Here is a 24,123-nt window from a genome sequence, read left to right on the forward strand (position 1 = left end):
TTAAGGAGGAAAGCACCTAGTGGGTGCCTGCCAGTCAAGAAATAAGAAATAGCTCAGTGTGGAAAGGTCACAGAATTACAGCTTTTAGAGAACAATGGAGAGGTGCTAAGGTCTTCATGCGCTGGCACTGCCCTGTAACAGAAGTCAAATGAGTGTTTGCTCAAGGAAATTCACTCATTGTCTGTCCCACTTTTGTCAGCAAGTGATGTTTCTACCATCTTCTGAGTGATTAAGGTCTGCATTTGCAAATGGGAATTACGTTACCATAAATCTAAGTTATACTTTCAGTTAAATGCCATTCTCTAAACAAATTAAAAACTTGGGATAATGTCAGTGGTGCTTGCCTTTGCAGATAGAGCAGTGCCCACAGGGAGTTTCTGTTGAGTTTCAGTACTGGTAACTTCTGGAAATATATGTGTGTGTGTGTATGCATGTATATATATATATATATATATATTTTAACCCTTTTCCTTAGAAGCTGAGAAAAGTTAAGGCTATACATCTGGTGAAGGGATGCAATTACACATTTATCACTCTTTCTTCCCACCCATGAGGAATGTCAGCCAAAATGTGAATGTTACAGCCTTTCCACGAATCTCAAGAGTAATACCCAAAGTATGACTCCTGCCAGGAGCCATCATGGGAGGGGACAAGGGGGAAATAAACATAGCACGTCAGTAACAAGATCAGTTCTTTTCCTTTTCTATACTTCTACATTTGTTGCAGTTGAATTTCTTGCTCTGCAAGGAGCGTGTTGGCTTTGATTGGAATATGCCTTTTAGGGGAGTAGGGAGATGTGGTGTGTCGGTTTTGTAGAGTGGTGGGGTTTTTTTTCTTCCAAGGTTGAAGGCAAACGTGTCGTCTTTTAGTGTGCCTCTTGCAAGGTCTTGCAGATCATTTCGCGTCTCTGCCCCAGAATAGAGAGATGTGGGGTTTTTCCTATTATGCAGTGATTTGGAAGGTGCTCGAAGACTTCATAGCAATCCTGAAAATAAGCCTGAAACTGAGAGCAAACCAGCTCCCTAAACATACTTGTTCTTCCAAGATGTTCTGGGAGGTTTCCTTGAAGCAGCTTAAAAAAAATTCTCCAAAGCTTTCTGAAATTGGCACCTCTGTCAGTTTGTACTCCGAGAAGAATGCTTTCAACAAATGACATTTTCCCCCCAGTGTCATTTATTATACAACTAACAATGTCCCTATGTCTGCACAATTGTTTCCTGTGATAATCTGTAGGCTTCCACCTCTTTCATTCTTGTGACATAGGTGAGATGAAAGATATCAAACAACAATGTAAGGAAGAGTATCTAGAAAGAGGTGTAATGAACAACTGGGGTCATGAAGGAAAAAGTGTCTTTGCTGCCAGGAGTGATGCTAGGTGTCTAAATCAAAACTAAAACAACTTTTTCCTCTGTTAAAGTCAAACCTGGAATTCCTGCTTGTCCTCTAAGCAGACCAAGTTAAAAAGTACATTTGAATCCAGCCTAATAAAAGACTGTATCATGTATTTAGAAGGTAGTATTCTGTAGAAAGTGAAACCACACACTTAGTTTTGTGTGCTTCTTATTGCAGTGACCCAAAGTGTTGGGAGGTTCAATGTGTAAGCTGCTCAGTGGTGCAGGACCACTGGCAGACCGTATTGGGCCTCTACGTTCCTGGACAACCTGCAGCAGCATGAAGTTCAGTGTAGGCCTGTTCACCTCTCTTCACAAGCAGGCTTTGCTGAGCTCATTCCTTAGTCGAGCCTGTTTTGGAAACCCTGAGGTAGCCAAGGTAAAGCTCTACGCTGCAGTCAAACAGACAGGGCTCGTTCGCTTCATTCTGCTTGCTTGGTGCTGTAACGCTGAGATGTTGAATCCTTTGAAATTATGAGGCCGTAGTGGAAACTCACTGTGTGCCTGAGCACGTGAGTGCCTGCTTTTTGCAATGAAGTGAACTGCAGCTCTCACTGTCTAGTTGTATTTTTATCCTTCCCTAGCAATGTCTTGCTGGAACTTCATAAGTCTTCTTGAGAAACCAGAAACTTAATATTAAGAAGCCAGTCCTAAGAATATTTTTGTTCTTGTTTTTCCTTTTGTAGCTGAGCAATAGACTGATACGGGGATATATTTTAAAATCCTCAGAAGAACAGTTGTTTTACAATGCTTATGTTTCTGAAATATGGACAGGTTTGTGTTGACTACAGTGCTGAAGGCACTAACTTGTGTGGATGCGTCTAATCTAGTGTATAGTGCTGCTGCATCCTGAGGTTAACATATAAATCATACGCAGTGTTTATTTTGTTAAAAAAAAATCAAAATCAATAAGCAAAAAGGCAGTGCTGCTTTTTCCCCCATCCCACCCCCCAAACAAGAAACCGTGTTTTAGATATGTTTAAAGTGAAAATGGTACTAATTTAGTGGAAGCTGATGGCAGTATCTAAGTAATTAGGAGCAGTAGAGGAGAAAAGCGATAGAGAACTAAGCTTGTAACTTAAACTAAAGGCCAGGGATGGTGGGCCAGAATGGTAATGTCTTGTGCTGTGGTGTTTGGGGTTTTTTTCCTGAACCAGAGTTCAAAAGCTAGAATTGATTTCTTGGTGGTATAAAGCTGCTTGTTACATTGCCAGCCTAGCAAATACTTAAAGGTCTGTTTTATGTAAAGATTAAATATTAACTTATTTAAATGAAGGTTTTGCTTTGTAGTATAAAGATCCTGTAAAAACCGTAGATTTGCCATTTGCTGAGTGAATTTGGACACGTAGTAGGATTGCTGTTCATTTAATCTATCTGACAATGAGAATAACAACAGTGAAAGGGATAGAAACAGAAACACTTGCATGAACTTCTGAGGCAGAAGAGAACTGGCCATTTTTTTATTTTTATTTCATTTGAGGATGATAAAACAGGATGAAAATCACAAGCATTTCAGTGTTGGCTTTTACCTCAAATTGCAGGAGTTTGCCAAACTGAAATTGTTCTGCACAGTGTAATAACTGCATTCTGACCTAGGGGACCTAGGTACGAAAGAGAAAATTATCTTCCAGGTGCTGTGAAGCTTTAATTAATTTTTATGAAGTTTATTTAGGGATCTTTTGATGAATTCTCATAGGTGATAAAATCTTAAGCTTTTTTTCTGCATGTAAAGACTGTTCATTATTTTGAGTATTCAAACATCAAATTTGGCTCATAATTTTGTTTTGTGCTGAGAGCAGAAATGAGACTACAGATTATGGAGTGCTTTAACCAGAATTACTTACAAGAAAATTCCTGTAGTTTTAGAGATAACAGTGTTCTTCCATGCCGTTAGAGGATAATTAAGAACATTTTTGTATTTCTTGTCTAGGGAAATACATGTTGTCCAGCTGTGTGCAAAGGTGTTTACTTAAGACCTATGAGGAGCCAAAGACAAAGCTTATTCTAAAGTACCTCTAGTATTTTTTTTTAAGTTGAGCAACAACCCTACTCAGCAGGCTTGTTTTAATTTTCACCTTTTTAATGATTTTATCTTCTCCTTATATTGTTGAAAAAGTTTTAACTAGAGAAATAAAATTCTAGTAAAATCTCAAGCAAAAACAGTCATAGGATTCGCTTTAAAAAATAATGTGACCTCTGTGCATTGCACAGTGGAGTATTATTGAGACTGTATCATGACACAGCTGGACCTGTTCTTATATTTACATGCATACTTTACCAGTAATCATGTGCTTCAGGTCTGTTTGTGTGGATTGTGTCCCAGTTTCAGACAGAAACACAGGAGGAGGATGTGCAAGTATGCATAACTAATTTGAAATTGAGCTATTCTTTAGGATTTACCTCCTTAAGTTTGAAGCCAGCCTTGTTCTATTCTAAATGGTAATTTCTTCCTTCTTTAGGTGGAAGTAACCAGAACCTTTTCCATTAACTTTGTAGAGGCTCCATGGACAGATAAGAGGGTGCTGAGTGGATATTTTAAGGAAGGGGGAGAAGGGGATGAAAACAAACAAAAAACCTATCTGAACAAAAAGGAGTCATCTATACATTGACATATCACCTCATTATGTCTCTTGTTGACTGTAAAAAGAGGCATGTTGCATAATATAGTTGCAGACCCTTTTGCTATAGGTATCTGCAGTTAAGTGAGACACATGCCACCTCTTTGACCAAAGTAACCCTTCAGAACAAAGTCTCCAATGCATACTGAAGCCCTACTGTTCACGAGGAAAAAGCTCTTTTGAACTGGCACACAGACTAATGACAAGAAATGTCAGAGCTGAGAGAGCGGAGACAATGTGGAGTGAGGTGAACTGCAGTAGGCAGGGTGTGCTCTGTTAACTTTTTGCTCGTGCGGATGACCAGAAGCTTAAATTTGGTAAGATGAAGAGTCGGGACAAGATCCTTTCCTCGTTGCATTTCAGGAATTCAGTGTCTAAGGAAGAGATCCAGCAAGGGGAGTGATATGAAGAAAGCAACCTAATAAGTAGAGCAGCTCTGTTCAGCATCTTACCTGAACTGATGAATGAAGTGTGAAGGTTTTGGAGAAGCCTGATGTCAGGAGGATGTACTCCTAGTCGGGCAGTATACAAGGTAGATTTGAACAATAGAATTTGCTGTTGGGATAAAAGGAGATGAGGATGTAGGAGAGAAGGAAGTGGACAGGTTTTAACTATGCCTGAAGAATTCAGGTCAGGAAAAAAGTAAAAAATAACATGTGATGGGAAGAGAGAAGTGGTGAGAAAAAACTGAGGAAGGGAAGTAGGTTACATGTAACACAGTTTCATGGGGACTTCTGTAAGAACTTCCTTTATTTAATTTTCTGCTTTCCAGTGGTACACCTGTTGGCCTAGCTGTTGACTCAGAAAACTCTGCTAGGTGCATATCTGAAGGAGAACATGCATAAATTATGATCTAATTAATGTCTGTGAAAAGCAGTGTGCTAGCTTGGTTAGCGCAGGGAACTGGATCTCTTAAGCTCTTCCACTGACTCACCAAGCCTCAAGGGCTGGCAGGGGGAACGCTAACTCCTGTTTTATCACAGAGCAGGGTAGGGAGGCTCTGCTAATGCCTGAAGTACACTTTGGAACAAGTCAACTATCTCATATATCTCACTTCTAGCCAAGCATTTGATTCAATATGGATTACTTACCATATATATATTTCTTTTTTTCTCTTCCAGTTACTATTTCTTCAACTGCAGAAAAAGGTAATTTTTTTTTATATTTTTGACGATGTGAATAGTTTTGTTGCATGCAAGTCTTAAGGGACATAAAATTTAAATGTACTCCTTTATGTGTAAGCTCTGTGTACTGAGTAGATTAGTGCTAAGAAACAAGGTAAATATTGTGAGGTTGAGTCTGTTTAGCTTCTAGTACCACACGCTTGGGATGATGACAAGACCTGTGAGTAATGCAACTATGATTTAGGTTTGCAAATATTTTTAAATGGGTACCTTCTAAGAACAGAAAAAGGAGAACAGAGAAGGAACTGCAGCAGATCCAGAAGTCCATTTTCTGTTTATTCCTGAACACACCCTGTGACCTGAAAGACTTCTGGAAGAGGAAGATTTGTTCTACTGCTTGCTATTTTCCAAGCAGCTTACCAAATTCCTCAGAACCCCATTCTTTAGGACTCGTTAGAACTGTGCAAAACACAACTATTTCAAAGGTGGCTGCACATTATAATTTTAAATCACCAGGTCAAGTGGTTAAGGCCTTGTTTTGACAAACTTTACTTAAGTCTTCACATTGGCTTTGGCAAGTATATGCCACAGTGGGTAGTACTTACAGAGATACAAACTGATCAAAAAATTCCAGCATTCTTGTTCTGCCACTTCTTTTAACTGTGAACAAAAACTAGTCTAAAGGATTATTTGATTCCAGAAGTTCAAAATATGGGGATTTGTTATAAAACTTTTTTTTTTTTTCTGTAGAAATACAAGTTACTGATGGGGTATTTGTTTGGGAGTTCATTTCAGTTTATAAGGGGACATGAGTGGTAGAGTAAGCATTGATTTGCATTTTGACTATCCACAGAGGGCTGTCTTCAGAGTGTGAGACCACTGGTAAGAGGCTGTCATCTGTTAAATATTTTTGCAGAACAGCATAGAATGTAGAGCTAATCCAGCAGTTTTCTTCCTGGTGGGGAACATCCAGGAGAACGCTGTGAAAGGAATGAACCTTGATGGAATCTCTCCTCTTTCGTCTTCTAATGGAGAGGTGAAAGAGTGGGGAAATCTCCAAAATAAACTGTAAGCTGTTCAAGATGAGAGCTGTCTCTTACCCTGGATTTTTACATCACATTGCACAGCTGGGCTTCACCTAGACTTCACGAAATTCTGCAGATTGCTGCTGTGCTTTACTGTTGACCTGAATATGAATAAGTTTTACTTTCTTCTTCTGGAAAGGCAAGATCCATATCTCAGTTAAGGAAGCCTGGCAGAGCAATGGTGTTGGTGTTGCATAGTCAGATCTCTGGCTTTAGTACAAATGTGGTGCCTATGTGGCTGAAGCAGGTGCTCTTAAATCTACCAGGGAAGAAAAATGCTTGATTAATTAATGAGACTGACAGTATCGTTGGAACCTGACTGTTAGGCTTTTAATAGCTGTCACCTGCATGCTTCTTGTACCCTCAATTCTAAAGCATGTCATAGGCATCCTGTATGTATGAATTTCTTTACCAAGGAGGTTGATCTTAAAATGAGATGCAAAGTCTTTTTTCATTTGAAATGAAAGCTGTCATAAGTTTTATAAAGTTCTTAAAAGCTAACTTGCAATAGCCAGGAAGTAACATCAAAAGAGTCAAAAGGCCAAAGTACCAGTAACATTGCTATGTAAATCAACAATGTGCATCTTAGCAAATATATTTTGCTCCATATTTCAGTGTACTGTGTTCAAATCCTTTTACTCCAGTACTTAATTACAACTTTTGATTAAATTAGTGGTGATTTCTTCACCCTATTAAGGCTAATTGTTTCTTTGTAATTTCATATTCTTACCTAGATTTATATCCATTGGGATAGGGGAATAAAGTCAACTCTGAATATCTCTTAACAATATAATATACTTCTGTTATATATTATTACCTCTCTTTAATCTGACTCAGTCTTGGAAATAGTATGAAGAATGATTCAGAAAAGGATGTTAAGGGCAAATCTTAGGAGGCCTTACCATATTTTAGGAGGATTCTAAGAGCATGTCTTAAGACATTGTCCTCCTGAGGGCATAAATTGTGGTCTAATATGCGTCAGTGCCTTTTAAGAGAAGTGATTTGACTTGGTCACAGCATGACACCAAGAATCCTGGATTCCCTTAGCATAGCCAGGACTTCCTCATGACTCTGAGTCTGGCTAAACTGGCAGATACTGGGGTTTGAGGTTTTTGACCTATTTTCCATCTAGCTTGTAATTACAAGAAAATGAGCTGAATAGGAATGAGGCTGGTTTGTATTTGTACTGGTAACTGATGCAAGATGCTTCAGGGAGTAGTTTGCAGAGGAGATGCTGCTATCCAAACCAGTGAGTAGATGGACTGCCAAAGTAAAGCTGTCAAAAATGGTATCTTCCCTCCCTCTCATTTCTTGGGGAGCACAGACAGGACAGATATCTGTAATCACAGTAGGAATGGCAGCACAGGAGTGGGAAAAGAAGCAAGAATCTATTCAGCGTGGGGCCAGTATGGACTGCCAGTTGTAGGCTCTTTCTCCTGTAGACTGGGTGGTGCCCATCACTGGAACAGCTGTGAAAGTCTTGCTTGTCCTTGAGTTGCCCCAGTTTGGCTACTGAGGACAGGCCCTTGGCTTTTAATGATAGTGACAAATCGCAAGATCTCTGTTATTGCAAGAGTGCAAGAGCACTTTAACAGCTGCCTCTTTCTAGTAAATACTGGTAGCACTGGCACAGATCTGTACCATTGCTGCAGCCAGCCTTGGTGCCCGTTATTCTGTGTGTTGTTGGGGCATTTACAGCCTGTGACAAGACTGAGGTTCTGCTGTTTGAAGTATTGTGTGTGCACTAAAAAATACTCCCTCAGAAGAATCTGAATTCTGGGGAGATTTCTACAGACAGAATAGAACTGTTTACTGTGTAATTTAATTTTGCTGTGCCCTGCCCTTCCCTGTATCTCATTTCCTCTTTCTTTCTACTTAGTTCCGCTCATCATCTTCTCCCCCGAAGCTCTGATCTGTGCAGCTGATTCCACTGCAATTTTGTGTCCATTTCTCCTCTTTTCCAAACAATTTTCTCATGCTTTAATTGCTTAACATTATGTTTGAATGTGTCTAGTATTTTTTTAATGAAAGACAATTTCTAATTATGCAGTGCCCAGTACAGTGATACACAAGTTCTTTCCTATCACAACGGCAATTTTAGGATGGCTTTAGAAAAAGGTTTTGCTTCTTGCATTTTCAGTCAGCTCCACAGCTGAAAATTTCCCAAATCTCTCTGTAAGGTTGGAGGAGTCAGAGGCAAAGGTAAAAAGCATAATTCTCTGAAGAAAGCTCAAATACAGTTTGTTTGGGTTTTTTACTGCAACAAGCAATGAAGATCCTGAAAGATGATAGATTAAGATAATATCTTGTGACTGTGCACAAGCATTTTCTGAGCTGTTGGAAGTTCCCAAAGTTTCAAGCCTGTTCTGCCATCCATGAAGTATGTCATACGCCTTCTTAAAGGACTCTCTTTATGCACATGGGAAAGTAGGTCAAGTTTCCTTCTTCATGCAACTGAAGATAATATAAGTGAAGATGATGTAAATATTTAGTATGACTTCTTTTCTCAGGCTTGCTGTTCTGTCACAACTGATCTGTTTCCTCTTGACAAGTGGTAAAAGAAACTGTTAGAGGAAACAAGATTGGAAGAAGCCTCCTGGGTCATACGGTCTGAGTCTCTGGTCTTTAAGGCAACCATATCACATCAACCCATTTATAAATGGATTGAGCTCCCTACTAAAGCCACCTACGTTTTGTTGCCACTGTGACTATAATAGCAGGACCCTTCCAGATTATATTCCTCTGATGATGTGAAAGAAGATAATCAGACAATTTTTAACTCACAGCTATCTCTCATCTTGGAGTGCAGTCCTCTCCAAACCCCTGGTTTGGAGTTTTTACTGTCACTGATGATCAGTGCCTTCTACAATGGCACAATACCATGCTGTTTCTACTAGAAGTAGAAATTAAATTGAATTCTCTAAGTTAGTTATCAAATACTTTACTATAAGCTAGAACAGAATTGTAGCATCTTCTTTATCCAAAAAGGTTAGTCACTTACATGCCACAGGTGAAGCTGTGTTCAGTTCTGGGTTTTCTTGGTTGGTTTGGTTTTTTCCCTTCAAAGTCTGTTTTGGATTTGTACATAAAAGCATATTATTTCCTTGAGGAATAGCACCCATTATATTTGGTGCTTTTTTGTTTTTAAGTGAGCACTCCTAGAGTGGTAAGTCTACCCAGGGAAAGGGGTTTAATGTAACTTAATTTTATCAGGTGATTCATAGCTTAGTAGTTGAGCTCTTATCAAAGATCAGGGCTTTTATTTCTTGTTCTTTCCAGCTGTATTCACCAAACTCTTACTTGTGTTTTATTGCAGTTGTCTACCTTGTGGTTTTTCATCTGTCATTTGTCATGTTTGTATGGTCCTATTGGAAGACAATTTTCACATCTCCTGCATCCCCCTCTAATGAGGTAAATATAACGTTAGAAAAATGTTAATGCCTTTTTTTATAAATAGCTGAACTGTTTTTGGTGATGAAACTTGCTAGCAGTACTGCATGATTCACCTTTCCCTTCTCATTATCTAAAATAGAACAGCATGACAGTGTATCATGAATGAAAATGATCAAGTTACTCTTAAAATACTGTATACTTTGTGTAATGACATTTCCTTATATGAAATGTGCATTTAATTCATCAGAAGTTTGATGGTCATGTACAGTGCTTTGCTATGAAGTAGCTTGCTTGAAACCTGGAATTTTTAAAGCCAATAAATCAAATACAGTGACAACATTTTTATATTTCCATTTTAGGCAGTTTTGACCTTTGTTTGGGTAAGAAAAATTAGTAATGCAATATATACTCATAACCTGGAGAACTGAACCACTTAGTAGTAAGTCAAGGGTTAAAGTTTAGGGACAATTGAGAATATATAATAGCAAAAGAATGCATGATGACTGTAAGAAGTTTTGTTTTGAAAAAGAACAGTATTAATTGCAATAAGCCTGAGATGGATTATCTTGTTTTCTGTTTTCTCTAAGGTGTGTGTGTATAAGGATTAAATACTGGCACCAAATTTAAAATACCTCCCTTCCCTTCCGTGGTTTTATAAAGCTTTTAAATTGGCTAAACCATTTGAGGCTTTGGTTGCTCTATGGGGGTTGAGTTTTTATTCTGATTTTGGCAAGACTGACTTTCAGTGCTAATGTCAAACATTTTTGAAAAGAGTTAAAACCATGCTTCTAAGGAAAAGCAAACGCTGCTCTGCAGTGCTTAATTACGGCTTAGAGATCTGTATCTTAAAGCTACCAAATATAAAATGAAAAAAGCTAAAGACTATTCTGTTTAGCTAAGCAAAAGAGTAGTACTGAACTGTTAAACCTAAAAATTCAAAGGGACTTGTCTTGAGGGTGGTTTGTTTTGGCTTTATCTGGGATGGTTCTGCTGGAAAATGGTAAGTTAAGCAGGTTAGCTAATTAAAATGTGGTTGGAACTGTGTTATTCCAGGTTTTGTAAAGCTAATGGAACTAGAGCTGCACATAAAACTAATGCCTAGTAACTTTTACTGTCTGCATGGATTCTTCAATAATAGAAAACTTCCTCTGACAGTACTTATCCTGTAGTTACAGTAATGTTGTGGGAAGCTTTTCATATTCAGTGAGTGAAAGGGATGATTTGGGCATACGGCATGTAACGAATATTTTCTATATGAAGTGTGGGGGAAGATCAGATTTAATACAATTTTCTTCTACAGCTAGCTTTAAAAAAAAAAAAACCAAACCACAGCAACAGCAAACAACAAAAAACCCACAAAAACCAACCAAACAAAAAAAAACAACACCACTTTTTCTTTCTGGGCAAGTCCCTTCTGTTCATGTACCAGTGAGTAATTTATGCTGGTTATACTTAAAAACAAACCCTGACTTCAGAATCTCCCCATTGTATGAGAGTGTAAACGTATATATTTTTAGTCATTCAAATTAGCCATTCTTGCAAAACAAATAGCATCCTGTGATCTTACTATTGAACTAAAAAAAGATTCTGCAGCTGCTGTTGTCTTAGTGTAATCCCTGTACATTTGTCATAAGAAAGAACAATCAACATTATACAAGATCCAGAAAGAGGAAGGAAACAAAGGGACTCTTTCTGTTTTCAGTAAGAACTGCTGGAACCTCATTGGAAATTCTGTTAGCTATGTGGTAACAGACAACTTTTGATGTCTTTGAACATATCCTGCCATTGTCCAAAGAGAATGTGGTCTCATGGCCCTATTAATTTCTGAAATTAGAGCAGAAATGTAGCTCTTCGGAAAACCAATATCCTATCCAGGATTTTTGGAGTAATATTATGGTGTTACTTGGACAAATTGAAGAAGCTTAAATATTGTGATTTAGTTCCTTTTCTGTGCATTAATGGTTTGCCATAGAAATGTCATCTAGAAGTAGTATTTCGTGTTTAATGCAACCTCTGCTTGATTGCAGGTTGTGGAGACAGGCATTGGGTCACCTAGCAGACTCACAAGGGCAGTAGGGAGGAAGGCATATTGCACCATTGTTTGCTGGCATGATGCTTCATATCTGTTTTAAACTTTTGATGTGAGCATCTCCAGTTTTTGTATTTGAAAAAATATGTCTCTTAGAGATTAAGATTAAACAACAAGGTCAAACTTTAGGTGATGACTGAAATGTTAAACTTTAATTTCACCCTTTGCATAGATTAATCCTAGGTTTTGATTATTTAAAAGGTGATTATGTTTCATGTTTCTGGGTAGGCTCAATAACTGGGATGATACTACATGTAACAGGAGGCTCAACTAGATTCTGTGAGATATGAGGCAACTTCTTTGCATTCTGGGTTAGGAAATAACACAGAGAAATTGCAGCAATGTCTTGTTGCTTCCTCCTTTCTGTAAGTGGAGTCTTCACTGTTGCTTGCCAACTGACTGTAATCCAAAAGAGGAAAAAGTACAGGATGAGAGGAAAATCCATGTGAACTAATCATATACATGTTCTTGGTAGGAAAATATGGTCATATTAAACCACACTAAGCCAATTTTTGTTTCAGCTGCACACACAGCATTTTCCACTCACTAGTATGAATACTTTGTCTATGTGTGCTCATAAAAAGGGCTCTTATAGTCCATACAGGAAGCTCAGAGTTTAAAACTGCTTTGGGACAGAGAAACACCAGAGGAAATAGTGAGTTCAGCCCCCATTCCACAGGGTCTTGTTAGCACACTGGGTTTTGTGGGGCTTAATGGTAAAGCTCCTAATTTCAGTGCTGTTTCAAACCAAACTAAGTGTTTCACAAGTGAGTAAAAGCTCTCCAGGTTCTTCTGGTAAAGTTTCACATTTCATTGAGGCTTCAGCAGGAATGTTCTTCGTGCTTTACTCAGAACTGTAACTCTCTCTCAAACTGTACAGGCTTTGCTGAAGTTGCTTTCAATACAGCTCATGGATGTTGAGACTAGTGCTGACAACTCGCAAGTAAAAATTCAAGTTAAACTCATTCAACTTCTGTGCTGAAGCCTTAAAGCCCCTCCTCCTTATTTCCCCCCCTCTGGTTTGTACCCCTCTCTAAGCCAGCGAGAGGAAGTGGGGTAAGATAACTTTGGTGCCCTGTAGCAGCAAAGGACTGTTGCGCCTTCTCCTTGTTCACAGTTCATTTCATTTACACTTAACAGGAATTAAAAGAAAGGTTGCACCTTCTTACAACTCCCAAGTCTCTGCCTTCCTTTGTGTTGAAGAGAAAATGCTGTAGCTAATGAAACAGAGATAAAGATTATTTTCTTTAAAATATGCCCAGGACCATCATGGAGTTTTAAGGATCTCCTGTAATTCCTCTAGCATTCTTTTTTCTTTATGTGGGTATTTTGGTGTCTGTGGGTGGGGGTTGTCAAAAGACATAGGATTAATATACATAGGGTCTTTTCCTTGGAGCTTGACTAGAACACAAGGTAATAATTAATCTCTTTCTTTAATTCCATTTTCTCCCTCCCTCCTAGTTCTGCTTGTCAAAAGCTGATAAAGAACAATATGAAAAAGAAGAGAGACCAGAATCCCAGCAGGAGATTTTGAGAAGAGCTGCTAAAGACTTGCCTATCTATACGACAACAGCATCGAGAGGTGAGATATAAAGATAATTCTGTGCTCCTGAAGCTGCTAGTTTAATTCAGTGAAATTAATTTGATGTCACTGAATGAACAATCTGTTAAGCCCATATTGCTAAGGCCATGAACTTGTTTTGTTATTTGTTTGGGCTGGTTTTTCTTCCCCCAAGAGAAACTGGAGTCCTTTGTCTGGGGATCTCAACATGCAGCCAATATTTGGAATAAAAAAAAAAAATCCTCTTCTAGCAAGCAGATAACATTTATCTCTAATTGTGGCTATTAAAAATAAACACAGAAAAGAAATATAGCTAATACAGCTAGAAATAGAGAAAATTAAACTTCTTACTCAATTTTATAGTCATTTATATCCCACTTTTAAACTTCTTTTTTCTGAGCTGCATCAGTTCAGCAGGAGGAGAAACATCACACTTAAGGCTAGAATTTAAGAACAAATAAATCTTGTTTCATTCCCATCTGTAATTCAGTACAAAGCTAGTTATGGGCTATTTCTGTATTTGCCTTTAATACGTATAGGCATTTTTATTCCAACTTATATATGAATGATCTGTGAAACTGCTCTTATGCATATGTATATTCTTAAAATCTAGCATTTATATGTATATATGTATCTGTTTCTCCTTCTTGAAACTAGCAACCTAGTAGAGTTTTCCAAAAACATAAACCACTCGGAATAACTGTTACCAAAGTTTACTGTGACATTCCAAAGTCTAAGGACACCTGGCTTTTTTAAATACAAGCATCCCTTTAAGGGAGTCCCAGTCTTAAGTTCCTGGAGTGGTCTGGGTAGCTCTTGCCAGCTCTTAGCAGTCCTGCTTAGCTGTAGGTGTTGACTTTCCTCTTCCTTTCAAACTGCCTCTGCTGGTGTCTTATTTCCATTGAGAAGAGCCTGGCTTGTTTAAAAATATCCAGGAAAGATGAGGAAGGGCTGATTTACTGAACGCTCTGCTAGATCACTATTTGCTGAAGAGGATAAAGAAAGGTAATGCAGAAAGTTGGCTTGCTGGAAGAATGTAGTTTCACAATGGGATGCCTGAGTACCCTGTCTGGAGGTGACAGAAAGCAAGTGATAGGGGATCAGTACAAGAGGATGAAGGATGGGAAGACTCTGGAGCCAAACTGTAAATGGAAATGGACTCTGTACAGTAGTAATAGGTGAAAGTGTTTTAAATACTTTCATATGTTACATTTCTTAAAAAAATAAAATATACATATCATATGAGAGTAGGCACATGAAGGTCTGTGAGAACAGGTGTGGCAGGGGAGGGCAGGAAGCTCTTTAAGATTCAGTTCATGCTAAGGGGGAAAACCTTTGTAAAATTAAATGAGTTCTAATCACTTGACCCTTGCCACTTGAATGCAGCCATCAGATACTGTGATCGATGCCAGCTAATCAAACCTGACCGCTGCCACCACTGTTCTGCATGTGACATGTAAGTTACTGAATCTGAAATGATGGGTGTTCTCTCTCCTGCAATCATCACTTCAGTGTGTTCATGTCTTCAGTGCGTCAGCCCTTGCATAACAGCAGCTTTTACTATTTGTTCCTCTCTCAGACCCACAGTACTTGGATTTCACAAAAGAGCAAAGTTCTTCCTGTTGGTGCGGTATTACTATTGCAGCTCCATTGTCCAAAGTGGTAGAACTTTTTAGGAGACCTGCTTGTAGCTTTGTAAAACAGTGCTTATATTAAAATAGAAATAAATAAATAAATTAGAAAATCAGCAACTGAAAGTAAAGAAAGACAGGTCTGAGATACCAGCACCAGCAAATGCTTATTATAGAACTTCTTTATTGTATCTTGCTTCTGCAGCCTTGAAACAGATGTGTGCTACTAATAATGCTAAAAGTCCTTATCTCAAAGACTGACAGTGGAATTGCATGCCTTAACCGTTTCGAAGACATTGCTGCTATTCCCTAGCTTCATTCTGAATCATCAGAGAAGTCTGCAAGGCCACTGAAGACTGAGTCTATGAGTGAGACTTCAGTAGGCTGGGCTTGAGGAAATCTAGTTAACTGAAGAACCTGATACACATCTTTTGGCTAAAATCAAATTTATTAGCGAATACAGTGAATGTCTGTGTGTCTGAAATGTCTTGTATCTGTCCTTATACTAAAACTGGATGAAAATGGCATGTGGACTATTCAAATTACCCACTGTGCTGCTCTTTTCCTCAATTAGCTTTAAAAACCAAACAAGCAAGCAAGCAGCAAACAAAAAAAGGTAGCAAAAATAGCCCCAAGGTAGACTTAGTGAAGTGAATGCCAGGCTAACATACCTTATCCACACAACTCTGAATGGTCCTTTGGATTTGTTTTCTCTCAATGTGCACATAAAACTAGTATGGCTTAATGAACTATTACATAGTGTTGCTCATTAATGGTCCCCATGTTAATTTAAGAGACTCTCTTCATAACTCTTCTGAATCTCATTTGGTCATTTTGCGTGAAAGGATGGCTGCTATAATACAGAGATTTGGCATGATTGAGAAGGACTTGAAAAAGATACAGTGGGGCAAAATAGTTTAAAAAACAAAACAAACAAACAAAAAAAAACCCCCCAAAAAAACCCCAACCTCCAAACCTGTACAAGCTAAAAGTATGTGTTTTAGGAAGAAAATGTATTTTTTGCTTTAACTTACTGGAAATTATCTCTTTCAGATGTGTACTAAAAATGGACCACCACTGTCCATGGTAAGTTTATAGAAACAAAAAAAAAGATCAGTATAATAATGATGACTTAGATCCTACCTGATTAATTAGACACTGCTTCAAAAATGCAACTTTGAAGTAAAACTTGATTTTCACAGAACTCCTGGTGTCTTTAATATGTGAAAATCTTGTTCCTAATGTGTGTTGCAACGTAGAGTTGTAGGCCCAGTACCCCAAATCATGCAGCTTCTCCTTATATAGAGAAACTCTGGCGTTAACAAGACCTATGAGAAATGGCATTTCTTTTGTTTAGTTTGTACTGTTAACCAGGAGAGGAGATACCCGCTACATTGTGAAAATCAGTTCTTGGTTCTAGATGGTACATATGACCCACTCAGACAGTTACTCTTCTGCGGTTTGTATTCACTGGTAGTCAGTAAAAATATTATCTGCTGACACTATAAAAATACTGCTATCGGTAGTTGACTTGAAGGTGGTTTTGTAACCAGAGCAACATCCACTGAAATTGATGGAGAGGCTCGTACTATCTTCTGTGATGACTGCAGTTAGTTCATAGTGTGTGACGCTTCTTATACAGACTGTATGTATCATACGCTTTGCCAGCTCATGTCCTGTCCTGTAGAACTTCATGGGGGACAAAATTATTTGAGGGGCCCAGATCATTTGGCCTGAGGAAAGAGACTTCATTCAAAATGATGGCTTAAAATGCTTCTGAAACACTAGTGCCAGACTGTTTTGGACATACCACTGACATCGTACATGTTATGCTCTGCAAAAGCTGAATGTATTACTTTTTATTTTATTTTATTTTTTGTATATCATAGTAACCTCTTTCTCTTTCCCCTCCTTCTAGGGTGAATAATTGTGTGGGATTTTCTAACTACAAATTCTTCCTCCTGTTTTTAATGTATTCCTTACTGTACTGTCTGTTTGTTGCTGCTACAGTCTTGCAGTACTTCATAAAGTTTTGGACAGTAAGTTCTAAGTTTTTTTGTTGTTGTTCATTTGTTTAATCCTGCATGTGTTATTGGAGGCTGCATCAGCATGTTGTCACTCACTGTTTACTCTGTTCCATAGTTCATTACCATTAACAGCATCAATCGAAGTGGCTGAAGCAGGAGAACCTTCCGAATATTAATGAATTAAATGTATTACACTGCCCATGATGAGTAATTGGGGGAAGAAGTTCTGATGAGGACACTGTGCAATTTCTCTGCTCCATCAAAACCAAGTGGCACAGCTCAGGTTTTTGAGACTATTGGATATAGATACATAGTTATAGAAAGAACGGGCTGTATCAATTATGTGTGTGTGTGTGTGTGTATATACACACACACACATATATATATATATAAAAATACTGATAAATGTGAAATATAAGTAACAATTTTGTATCTTCCTAGATTTGTCTATGGATGCTACCAGATAAGGCAGATTAATTTCTTGGGAACTGACCGAGCTCTGATTTGGAGTCCCTGCATAGGCGTGTCTGAACTTCATACTAGTGGCTTTTATTGATCTGATATGGGTAGAATGCTAAGATATGTACAGTGTTAATGATATACATCCTCCTTGCAACTGTTATCAGTTGTCAAATGATTGATACACATACATGCGTCTTAGTAGATTTAATAACATTTATGTGAAGGGTAACCGTCCTTGTACATAGTGTTATATTCCTCTTATAAGTTTTGTTCCAGTCACATTCCAGGCTAAACAGAGTGTCTTCTGGTGTTGTTCCCTTTCACCTCCAAAACCTTGTACTGTGCCTTCCTGTCTCTAGGCAGAAGAGCTAGTGTCAGAATTCCCTTAATCAGTTTCCATTAACTAGCATGGGAAAAATCACTGTAAGTGGAAGGCTCTCCATCGCTTTATAAGTAAATAACAGCAGATATTTCTTAGATGCTAGTTGCTGTCAGAGTAACTGGGAAAAGCAATCATCACCTGTAGCTGCAGAAATAATGTTTATTGGAGCAAAAAGATGTTGCCGTGTCAGGCTAAGAGAAGCTTGATCATGTATTCAGAATAGCTGTATGTTGAGACAGTTGGCACTAGACAGGTAAGATAAGTGGTGCAAAAAGTATGTTTCTTTGTGTTCATCTAGGCCTATAGGTCTGATCTGCCAAAGTACTATGTTTCTCTTAGTCTGTCAGTTCTGTATAGCAGCCTGTCACTGGAGAGCAAGAAACTATGTGGGAATTGAGCTGTCAGTATTGTGTGAGATGAAAGCCATAAATATATTTATCAGTCATAGCTGTGGCTTGACAGGTATTTCAAATGAAATGGTCTGATTCTGCTGTTCAGTCTTGCTTGACTGTAAATAGTTAAATTTTTAATTTGTGAATGTGCCACTCCCAAACATCTGCCTGGCTGCTTTCCAGTGCTTTGTATGCAATTTCTAATGAAACTGTAGATGCGCTCTTACATATTTACCAGTCAGTGCTTGAGAAAAAAAAATTAATTTGCTTTGTCACCTCACTTCATAAGTGTTAGTGCGATAAAAGTCCACAGGACATCTGACCACAATGTACATTTAATACCAGCATTTGCAGCAAGGCTCTTCCAAAGCCCATTGGACACAATATTGAAGTGGACCCTTGAGCAGAGGAAGTAAACTTAAGAGAGTTTGGGGGTTTGTTTGTTTGGTTTTTTTTAATTAGTTGTTAAAAATGCCTCCTGCAAGAATGGGCTACTTCTGAAATGTGACAATAGACAATGTAGTTGTGTGCACTTGTTGCTTTCGGTTCCGGTTACTTCCAAGACAGAATCTGGTGATGCCACGATCTTATCATTAGAGTAGGTCTCTGAGTCACTTTACTCATATTAAATCATTCATTCCACAAAGCTAATATTCCTCTGATCTTACAATAGCTTGATTTTAAAGTACACTTCCAGAAAGAGGTGGCAGCACCATAATCACGTTGGCTTGCAAGATTTAGCATGTCTCTAGTATGTAAGCTTTTAGGCAAGTGCTGTTCACTGCAAAACAGAGTCCTGGAAGCTTCTCTCTACAGCTGTATCCAGATCAGAGCAGGGTACTGCTGACACGTGCTGTCTGTAGACTGCTTCAGTATATTGCTAATGCTCAGCTTTGTGTGCTACAGCATCAGACAGATTGCCGTTTTGACATTTTCTGTTGAGGCTCTCTAGGTATTGTTTTTTCCCCCCAAAGCTTGACTATTAGAAATGTTATAGTATACCTTCAGAAGGTAGTTTTTCTTTTTTGCTTCATCATGGATGTTTTTCAGAGAAAGTGTGCAATAAGCTGCTGCATATGTCCAGTGTTAGGATGGAAGATGAACTGCTTCTTGGGGAGTGTAGCCTTGGTTGCTTCAAAAGTTGTAGTAATGAGGTTGTGAAGGTGTATGTGCTAACTACACAAATTTTAGCAATCCATTGTTTTGCACTGTTCACAATACTTGCATAGAGACACAACACACATATGCAGATACTTGCAAACATTGTGAGAAATGCACACCTACCAAACTCTTCTGTTGAAGAAAGCCTTTGTGTTTCCTGCTTGCCACGTGCAAGACTTCTACATAGCATATTTCATGCTCTATGCAGAAGTGCTGAAGAAGGATCTTGGTACTGTTCATAACACTGGTGGAACACCCATACTGGCTGTAAACGTTTACCACAGGCTTACACACTGATGCAGATGTTAAAATCTGTTTTGTAGATCAAGGGAATGTGAATGACTCCTTTTTTTTATACTCGTAACCATTTTTTCTATACTCATGAAATTTTTATTTCTACCTAGGAAGTTGTTAAAGATAAGCAGATAAAACCTCAGTTTAACCAAATGTATTTGACACAAACATCAGCACTGGCTGAACGCCCAGTCCTTGATGTCTTGTTTACAAACTGCATGGTGGTACTTCGCAGTGTATATTCATATCTAACCTCATTCTCGCTGCACTCCCTCCCCCTTGAAACTTGTGTATTTTCCAGCTGTTTTCGATGTCTTTCATTGTCCTCCAAATTATTTTGGCAATCCTGAGTATAGCTAATACATGGGTGTAATATGGCTTCTGGGTAGGTGGCACACACTTCTGCAAAACTTTGGTTGTATTAACAAAAACAAAAAACAAAACAAAAAAGAGCAATTCCAGATCCTTAGTTAGATTTCATTCCTTTTGCATAGACACATAAGGACATATACCAGATCTTCTGAGTTTTTTCTAGCTTTAAGCTAGACCTAGCTACTGAAAGATGAGTAACGAGTCAATCTCTGACAGCACTTTTTTTGTTGTGGGTTTTGTTTGGGGTTTTTTGTGACCTGATAGTTGCTCATATGACTCTATGCTTGTGAAGGAGTTTGTAGGGGACTCTTCACAATAGTGACTGGCTTCAGTCTATTATGTGTGCTAAGTAGCCCAAATTTTATTGTGCAAATTGCTTCCCTTTGTAAGCTCTGCAGCTGTCTCACTTCCAAGTCTCTGCTTCTGTGCTGCTGCTGAGCATAATGATTTTAAATAACTAATGTCTGAAGTTTCACACTCTTTTCACATGCTGTGGCATGTGGACTGCTGCTAGAACACAACTGTGAATAAGCCTGTTATATGCACTCAAAGCCTGCATGCTTCTCTCCAGGAAGGAATTGGCCTTTTTTTGAAAGATGCTTCAGTTCTGCAACTGTCATTCAAGAACTTAACAACCAGTGGCTGAAACTGGGTAGTCAGAAGAGGTAAATGCTCCCTGGGGATCATGCAAATTAATCGTGCATCATTCAAAAGATCCTTCTCCAAGTTACAGAGCTACTGTTTTTGGAAGATGGAACATAAAAATGGAAATTAACATATTTTTCTGGCCCACAGAAAACACAAAGACTAAGCTGCTACTGCTACTGCTCTTTGATCTTCAAAATCAACTGGCCTGAGAATTCTTTATGGGGAACTATTTTGTTTAAATATGCAATTCCAAAAGAGTCTTAGAAGTAGAAGTTACAAAAATTAATTAGGAAATGGGAACACTGCATTGTGCTCTGAGGTAGGAAAAGTCATCATAGCTTTAACATGAAGCTTAGGCATAAGCAGCAATTGGAGTATGTATTTTGCTAGCCTTGATTTCAAAGGATCACAAAACACAACATATCCGTACAGCAGGGGGAAGAGGGAGTGTTGCACAAATTGTCTAAGCAAAACTGCATTAAAAAAAAAAAGGCAGTAAATAAGGAAACTGAACTGATGGCAGTTCAGAGAGCTGGACTCTGCTATCATTTGCTTACTGTAGCATGATCTGATGGTAGCCAGCATTTTGGAAAATGGTGTGTATATCTGCGTGACTCTAAGGTAAATGCTTGGGCTCTCCCTAGGCTTTCTGCACAGATTAATGTAACTTAAAAGCCATACATCTTGCCTACAACAGATTCACTAAGTGCTAGCATCTTAGCTAAGACTGCTAATACCACTGTTTAGGTATAAAGTTTGGAATTTAGAAACTAATTTAAACTAAGCTTTCCTGTTTCTGGTTTTATTTTCTTGACTACTGGTTCAATTTCAGATGTTATGCTAAAGATACATCCCAGAAACATATCTCAATATTGAAGGACACTGGGAAGAAGAAAAACTGTACTGATGTATTATGAGCTCTTTTTTTTTTTGAACAAAGAAAATTGTGCAAAGAATGGCAATTTTTTTTTTTATGGTTTTGACTGAAACTACATCTAATGGTAGTAAATATGTCCCAAAGTCAGAAAGATTTTTGTAATTTATAAACCATTGCATCATACCTCTGGAGTATACTGAGCTTTTCAGACCTTTATGAATGGTTTCATCATACAGAATATTTACATAAACCTTACTTGTGATCAAAACAACTAGCAAAGAATGCACCTGGTGTAGTCATGCTGTTCAAGCTGAGGAACCACTTGAAAGTGATCCAGCTACAATCTGAATAGCAATACTTCCATGCTTCAGTAGAAAATTTTGTGCCTTGGAAGTTAGTAGTGTGCTTTTACGTACTCTCTCCTCCATTCTCTTGGAGAATGGGGGCTAAGGCTGCTGATGGGCGTTGGAACTCGGCATGTCGGAGAGCACGTGTGCACACCGACCATTTTGTTCTTAACAAAGCCTGTGCTGTTTTCAAACGCTTCGTCTTAACATAATACTAGTGTTTAATAAATTGTCTTTGTTTGCGCAAAGCTTTGCCACAGGAAAGCTGCAGAGAATTGTCCAAAGGTAAAATCCAATATTGCTGTAATTATTTAAATACTGCTCCTACTATAATTTTTCTCATCCAGTCATTCACGGTGGCTATTTACACCATCACAGAAGGAAGGAGACTTGTAATCTGTTTCCTATGAATATAGGCAGTGTACAGGGATATAGATATGCCTGTGTGCACTTGATCTTAATTGCAATGTGTTTTAGTCTAAAAAAATAAGCGTTAGATAAGTGGGTATACTGAATGAGCTAATGGAAAAAGTAATGGCAATAATGCTAACTAAACAGCTGAATAAAAATAGCCTCTCTGCTTTCATAGTGCTGTTAAAGGTCAACTACTTAAAAGTACTCTGATTTTAAGGATATAGAACTGGAATAGTATTGTTACAAATCCCATTGGCCTCTTGAAAGTGCAAGCCTAAAAATAGTTGGGGGTGGAATTGACTATCTGGTATGGGTGGGAGGTTATTTTTTATATGGTGGTTGTACTGAAATTGTTGCTTTTCATGTAGATCTTCTCGTGAATCACTTCTGCCTAGTCAGACATGGCAGATTTCTTTTGCTAGGTATATGCTGGTTGTTGTCTAAACCTTAGAGATCATCAAAAATTGAAGATCTGTCTCGGGTCTTGTCTAGGATTGTTCGTTTTACGTTCCTTACACCAGTTCAGAAGTAGGTTTGGTATTATTACCTTGCCAGGAAAGGGTTTGGATGTTTTTCTTCCATTCAAATAAAGTGATTTTGGACATGTTTTCCCTGTGTCTCTTTGCCTGTGGCTGCACAGTTAACATTTTTTAGTATAGGAAATTTTTTTCCTTGCCCCTTAATGTGCATTTAAAAACTAACAGATGAACGTATGCACTCATGCTACTAAACTCAGGTGGAAGGCGTACCCATCAGCTTTAAACGTTGTTGTATATCAGTTTAACATGATGTGAAAGGAAAGCTGGGCTTGTGCTTTTTTTTCTTTGTGAAAAGTGAGGTGAAAGACCTATAGCAGAATGGGTATGACAGAAAATGTTTAGTGACAATACTGCATTAGTTGCTAAAAAGTGTTAACGTATTAATCTCTTTCTCTCTTTCTCCCCAGAATGAATTGCCACATACCCATGCAAAATTCCACGTACTATTCCTTTTCTTTGTGGCAGCCATGTTCTTCATCAGCATACTGTCACTCTTCAGCTACCACTGCTGGCTAGTTGGCAAAAACAGATCAACCATAGGTCAGTTAATTGGAATACGGAACTGTTCCTTATTGAGAAAACCAACAAGTTGATGAGAATGTGAGGCCTACAGGATATGCCATCACATATAAACAGAATTTTTAAATATTGTGCAATAAGAAGCATATTTGGTGAAAGTAATTGAAGGTGAAACATAGGGGGAAATGGAGCATGTGTAGGGTTCCTCTGCTGGAGCCAAGCGTTCAGATTCATGATGAATGTTAATTTATTTTGTTTGTATTTTTGAGATCTCTGAGGCACTGTACACTTATGTTGTGCTTTATATAGTGTTAAGTATGTAACAATTTCTACTTGCCAGTAACCCTGTTGTTCTAATACTTTGAGTAGGTGGGTGGCCCCAACCAAGATGAAGGCTCTACTGTATGTGAACATGCTACATTTTGAACTAGATCTAAAAGAGTATTCTTAAATCCTGTGATATAAAATGGACCTCACTATTAGGAAGTGGCTTGTAAAAGCAGTGCGATAAAAATGGAAACACTGATGCACGTTTCCTAAATAATAAAAGAGATTCACATAATTTCTATGCCTGAATGTTTTAAATGGCATTGACCAGCACAAGCAAGTTACGTGCATTAGTTAAAATATCTGAAGTTCTTGCTAAAGCATTTTTGAAAGTGTGTTTTGCGGGGTTGGGGGGTGGGGACTGGTGGGTATTTCCACAACTGTGCAAGTCAAAATCTTATACCTTTTAATGGAATTAAATTTCTGTCCTCAAAAATAAGTGGGTTGATTAAAAGTGAAATAATTTTCAG

At 38.2% G+C, this 24,123-nt stretch overlaps 1 protein-coding gene across 4 annotated transcripts in view; it reads left to right on the plus strand.

Moving 5' to 3' along the window:
• ZDHHC20 (zinc finger DHHC-type palmitoyltransferase 20) overlaps positions 1 to 24,123 on the plus strand; it is a 50,041-nt gene that overhangs the window by 13,840 nt on the left and 12,078 nt on the right. For 2 of the 4 annotated variants that reach the window (XM_069808165.1, XM_069808162.1), the window contains exons 2-8: positions 5,131 to 5,157; positions 9,535 to 9,629; positions 13,162 to 13,282; positions 14,648 to 14,717; positions 15,946 to 15,978; positions 16,811 to 16,931; positions 23,215 to 23,347. In XM_069808165.1, coding sequence (XP_069664266.1) covers positions 5,131 to 5,157; positions 9,535 to 9,629; positions 13,162 to 13,282; positions 14,648 to 14,717; positions 15,946 to 15,978; positions 16,811 to 16,931; positions 23,215 to 23,347 — 600 coding nt within the window. Of the gene's footprint in view, positions 1 to 4,380; positions 4,542 to 5,130; positions 5,158 to 9,534; positions 9,630 to 13,161; positions 13,283 to 14,647; positions 14,718 to 15,945; positions 15,979 to 16,810; positions 16,932 to 23,214; positions 23,348 to 24,123 lie in introns of those variants that run through there. The other 2 variants (XM_069808164.1, XM_069808163.1) reach the window with 2 other exon arrangements.

Source organism: Haliaeetus albicilla, chromosome 20 (genome assembly GCF_947461875.1).
Source record: "Haliaeetus albicilla chromosome 20, bHalAlb1.1, whole genome shotgun sequence".
In the NCBI taxonomy this organism is placed as follows: Eukaryota; Metazoa; Chordata; class Aves; order Accipitriformes; family Accipitridae; genus Haliaeetus; species Haliaeetus albicilla.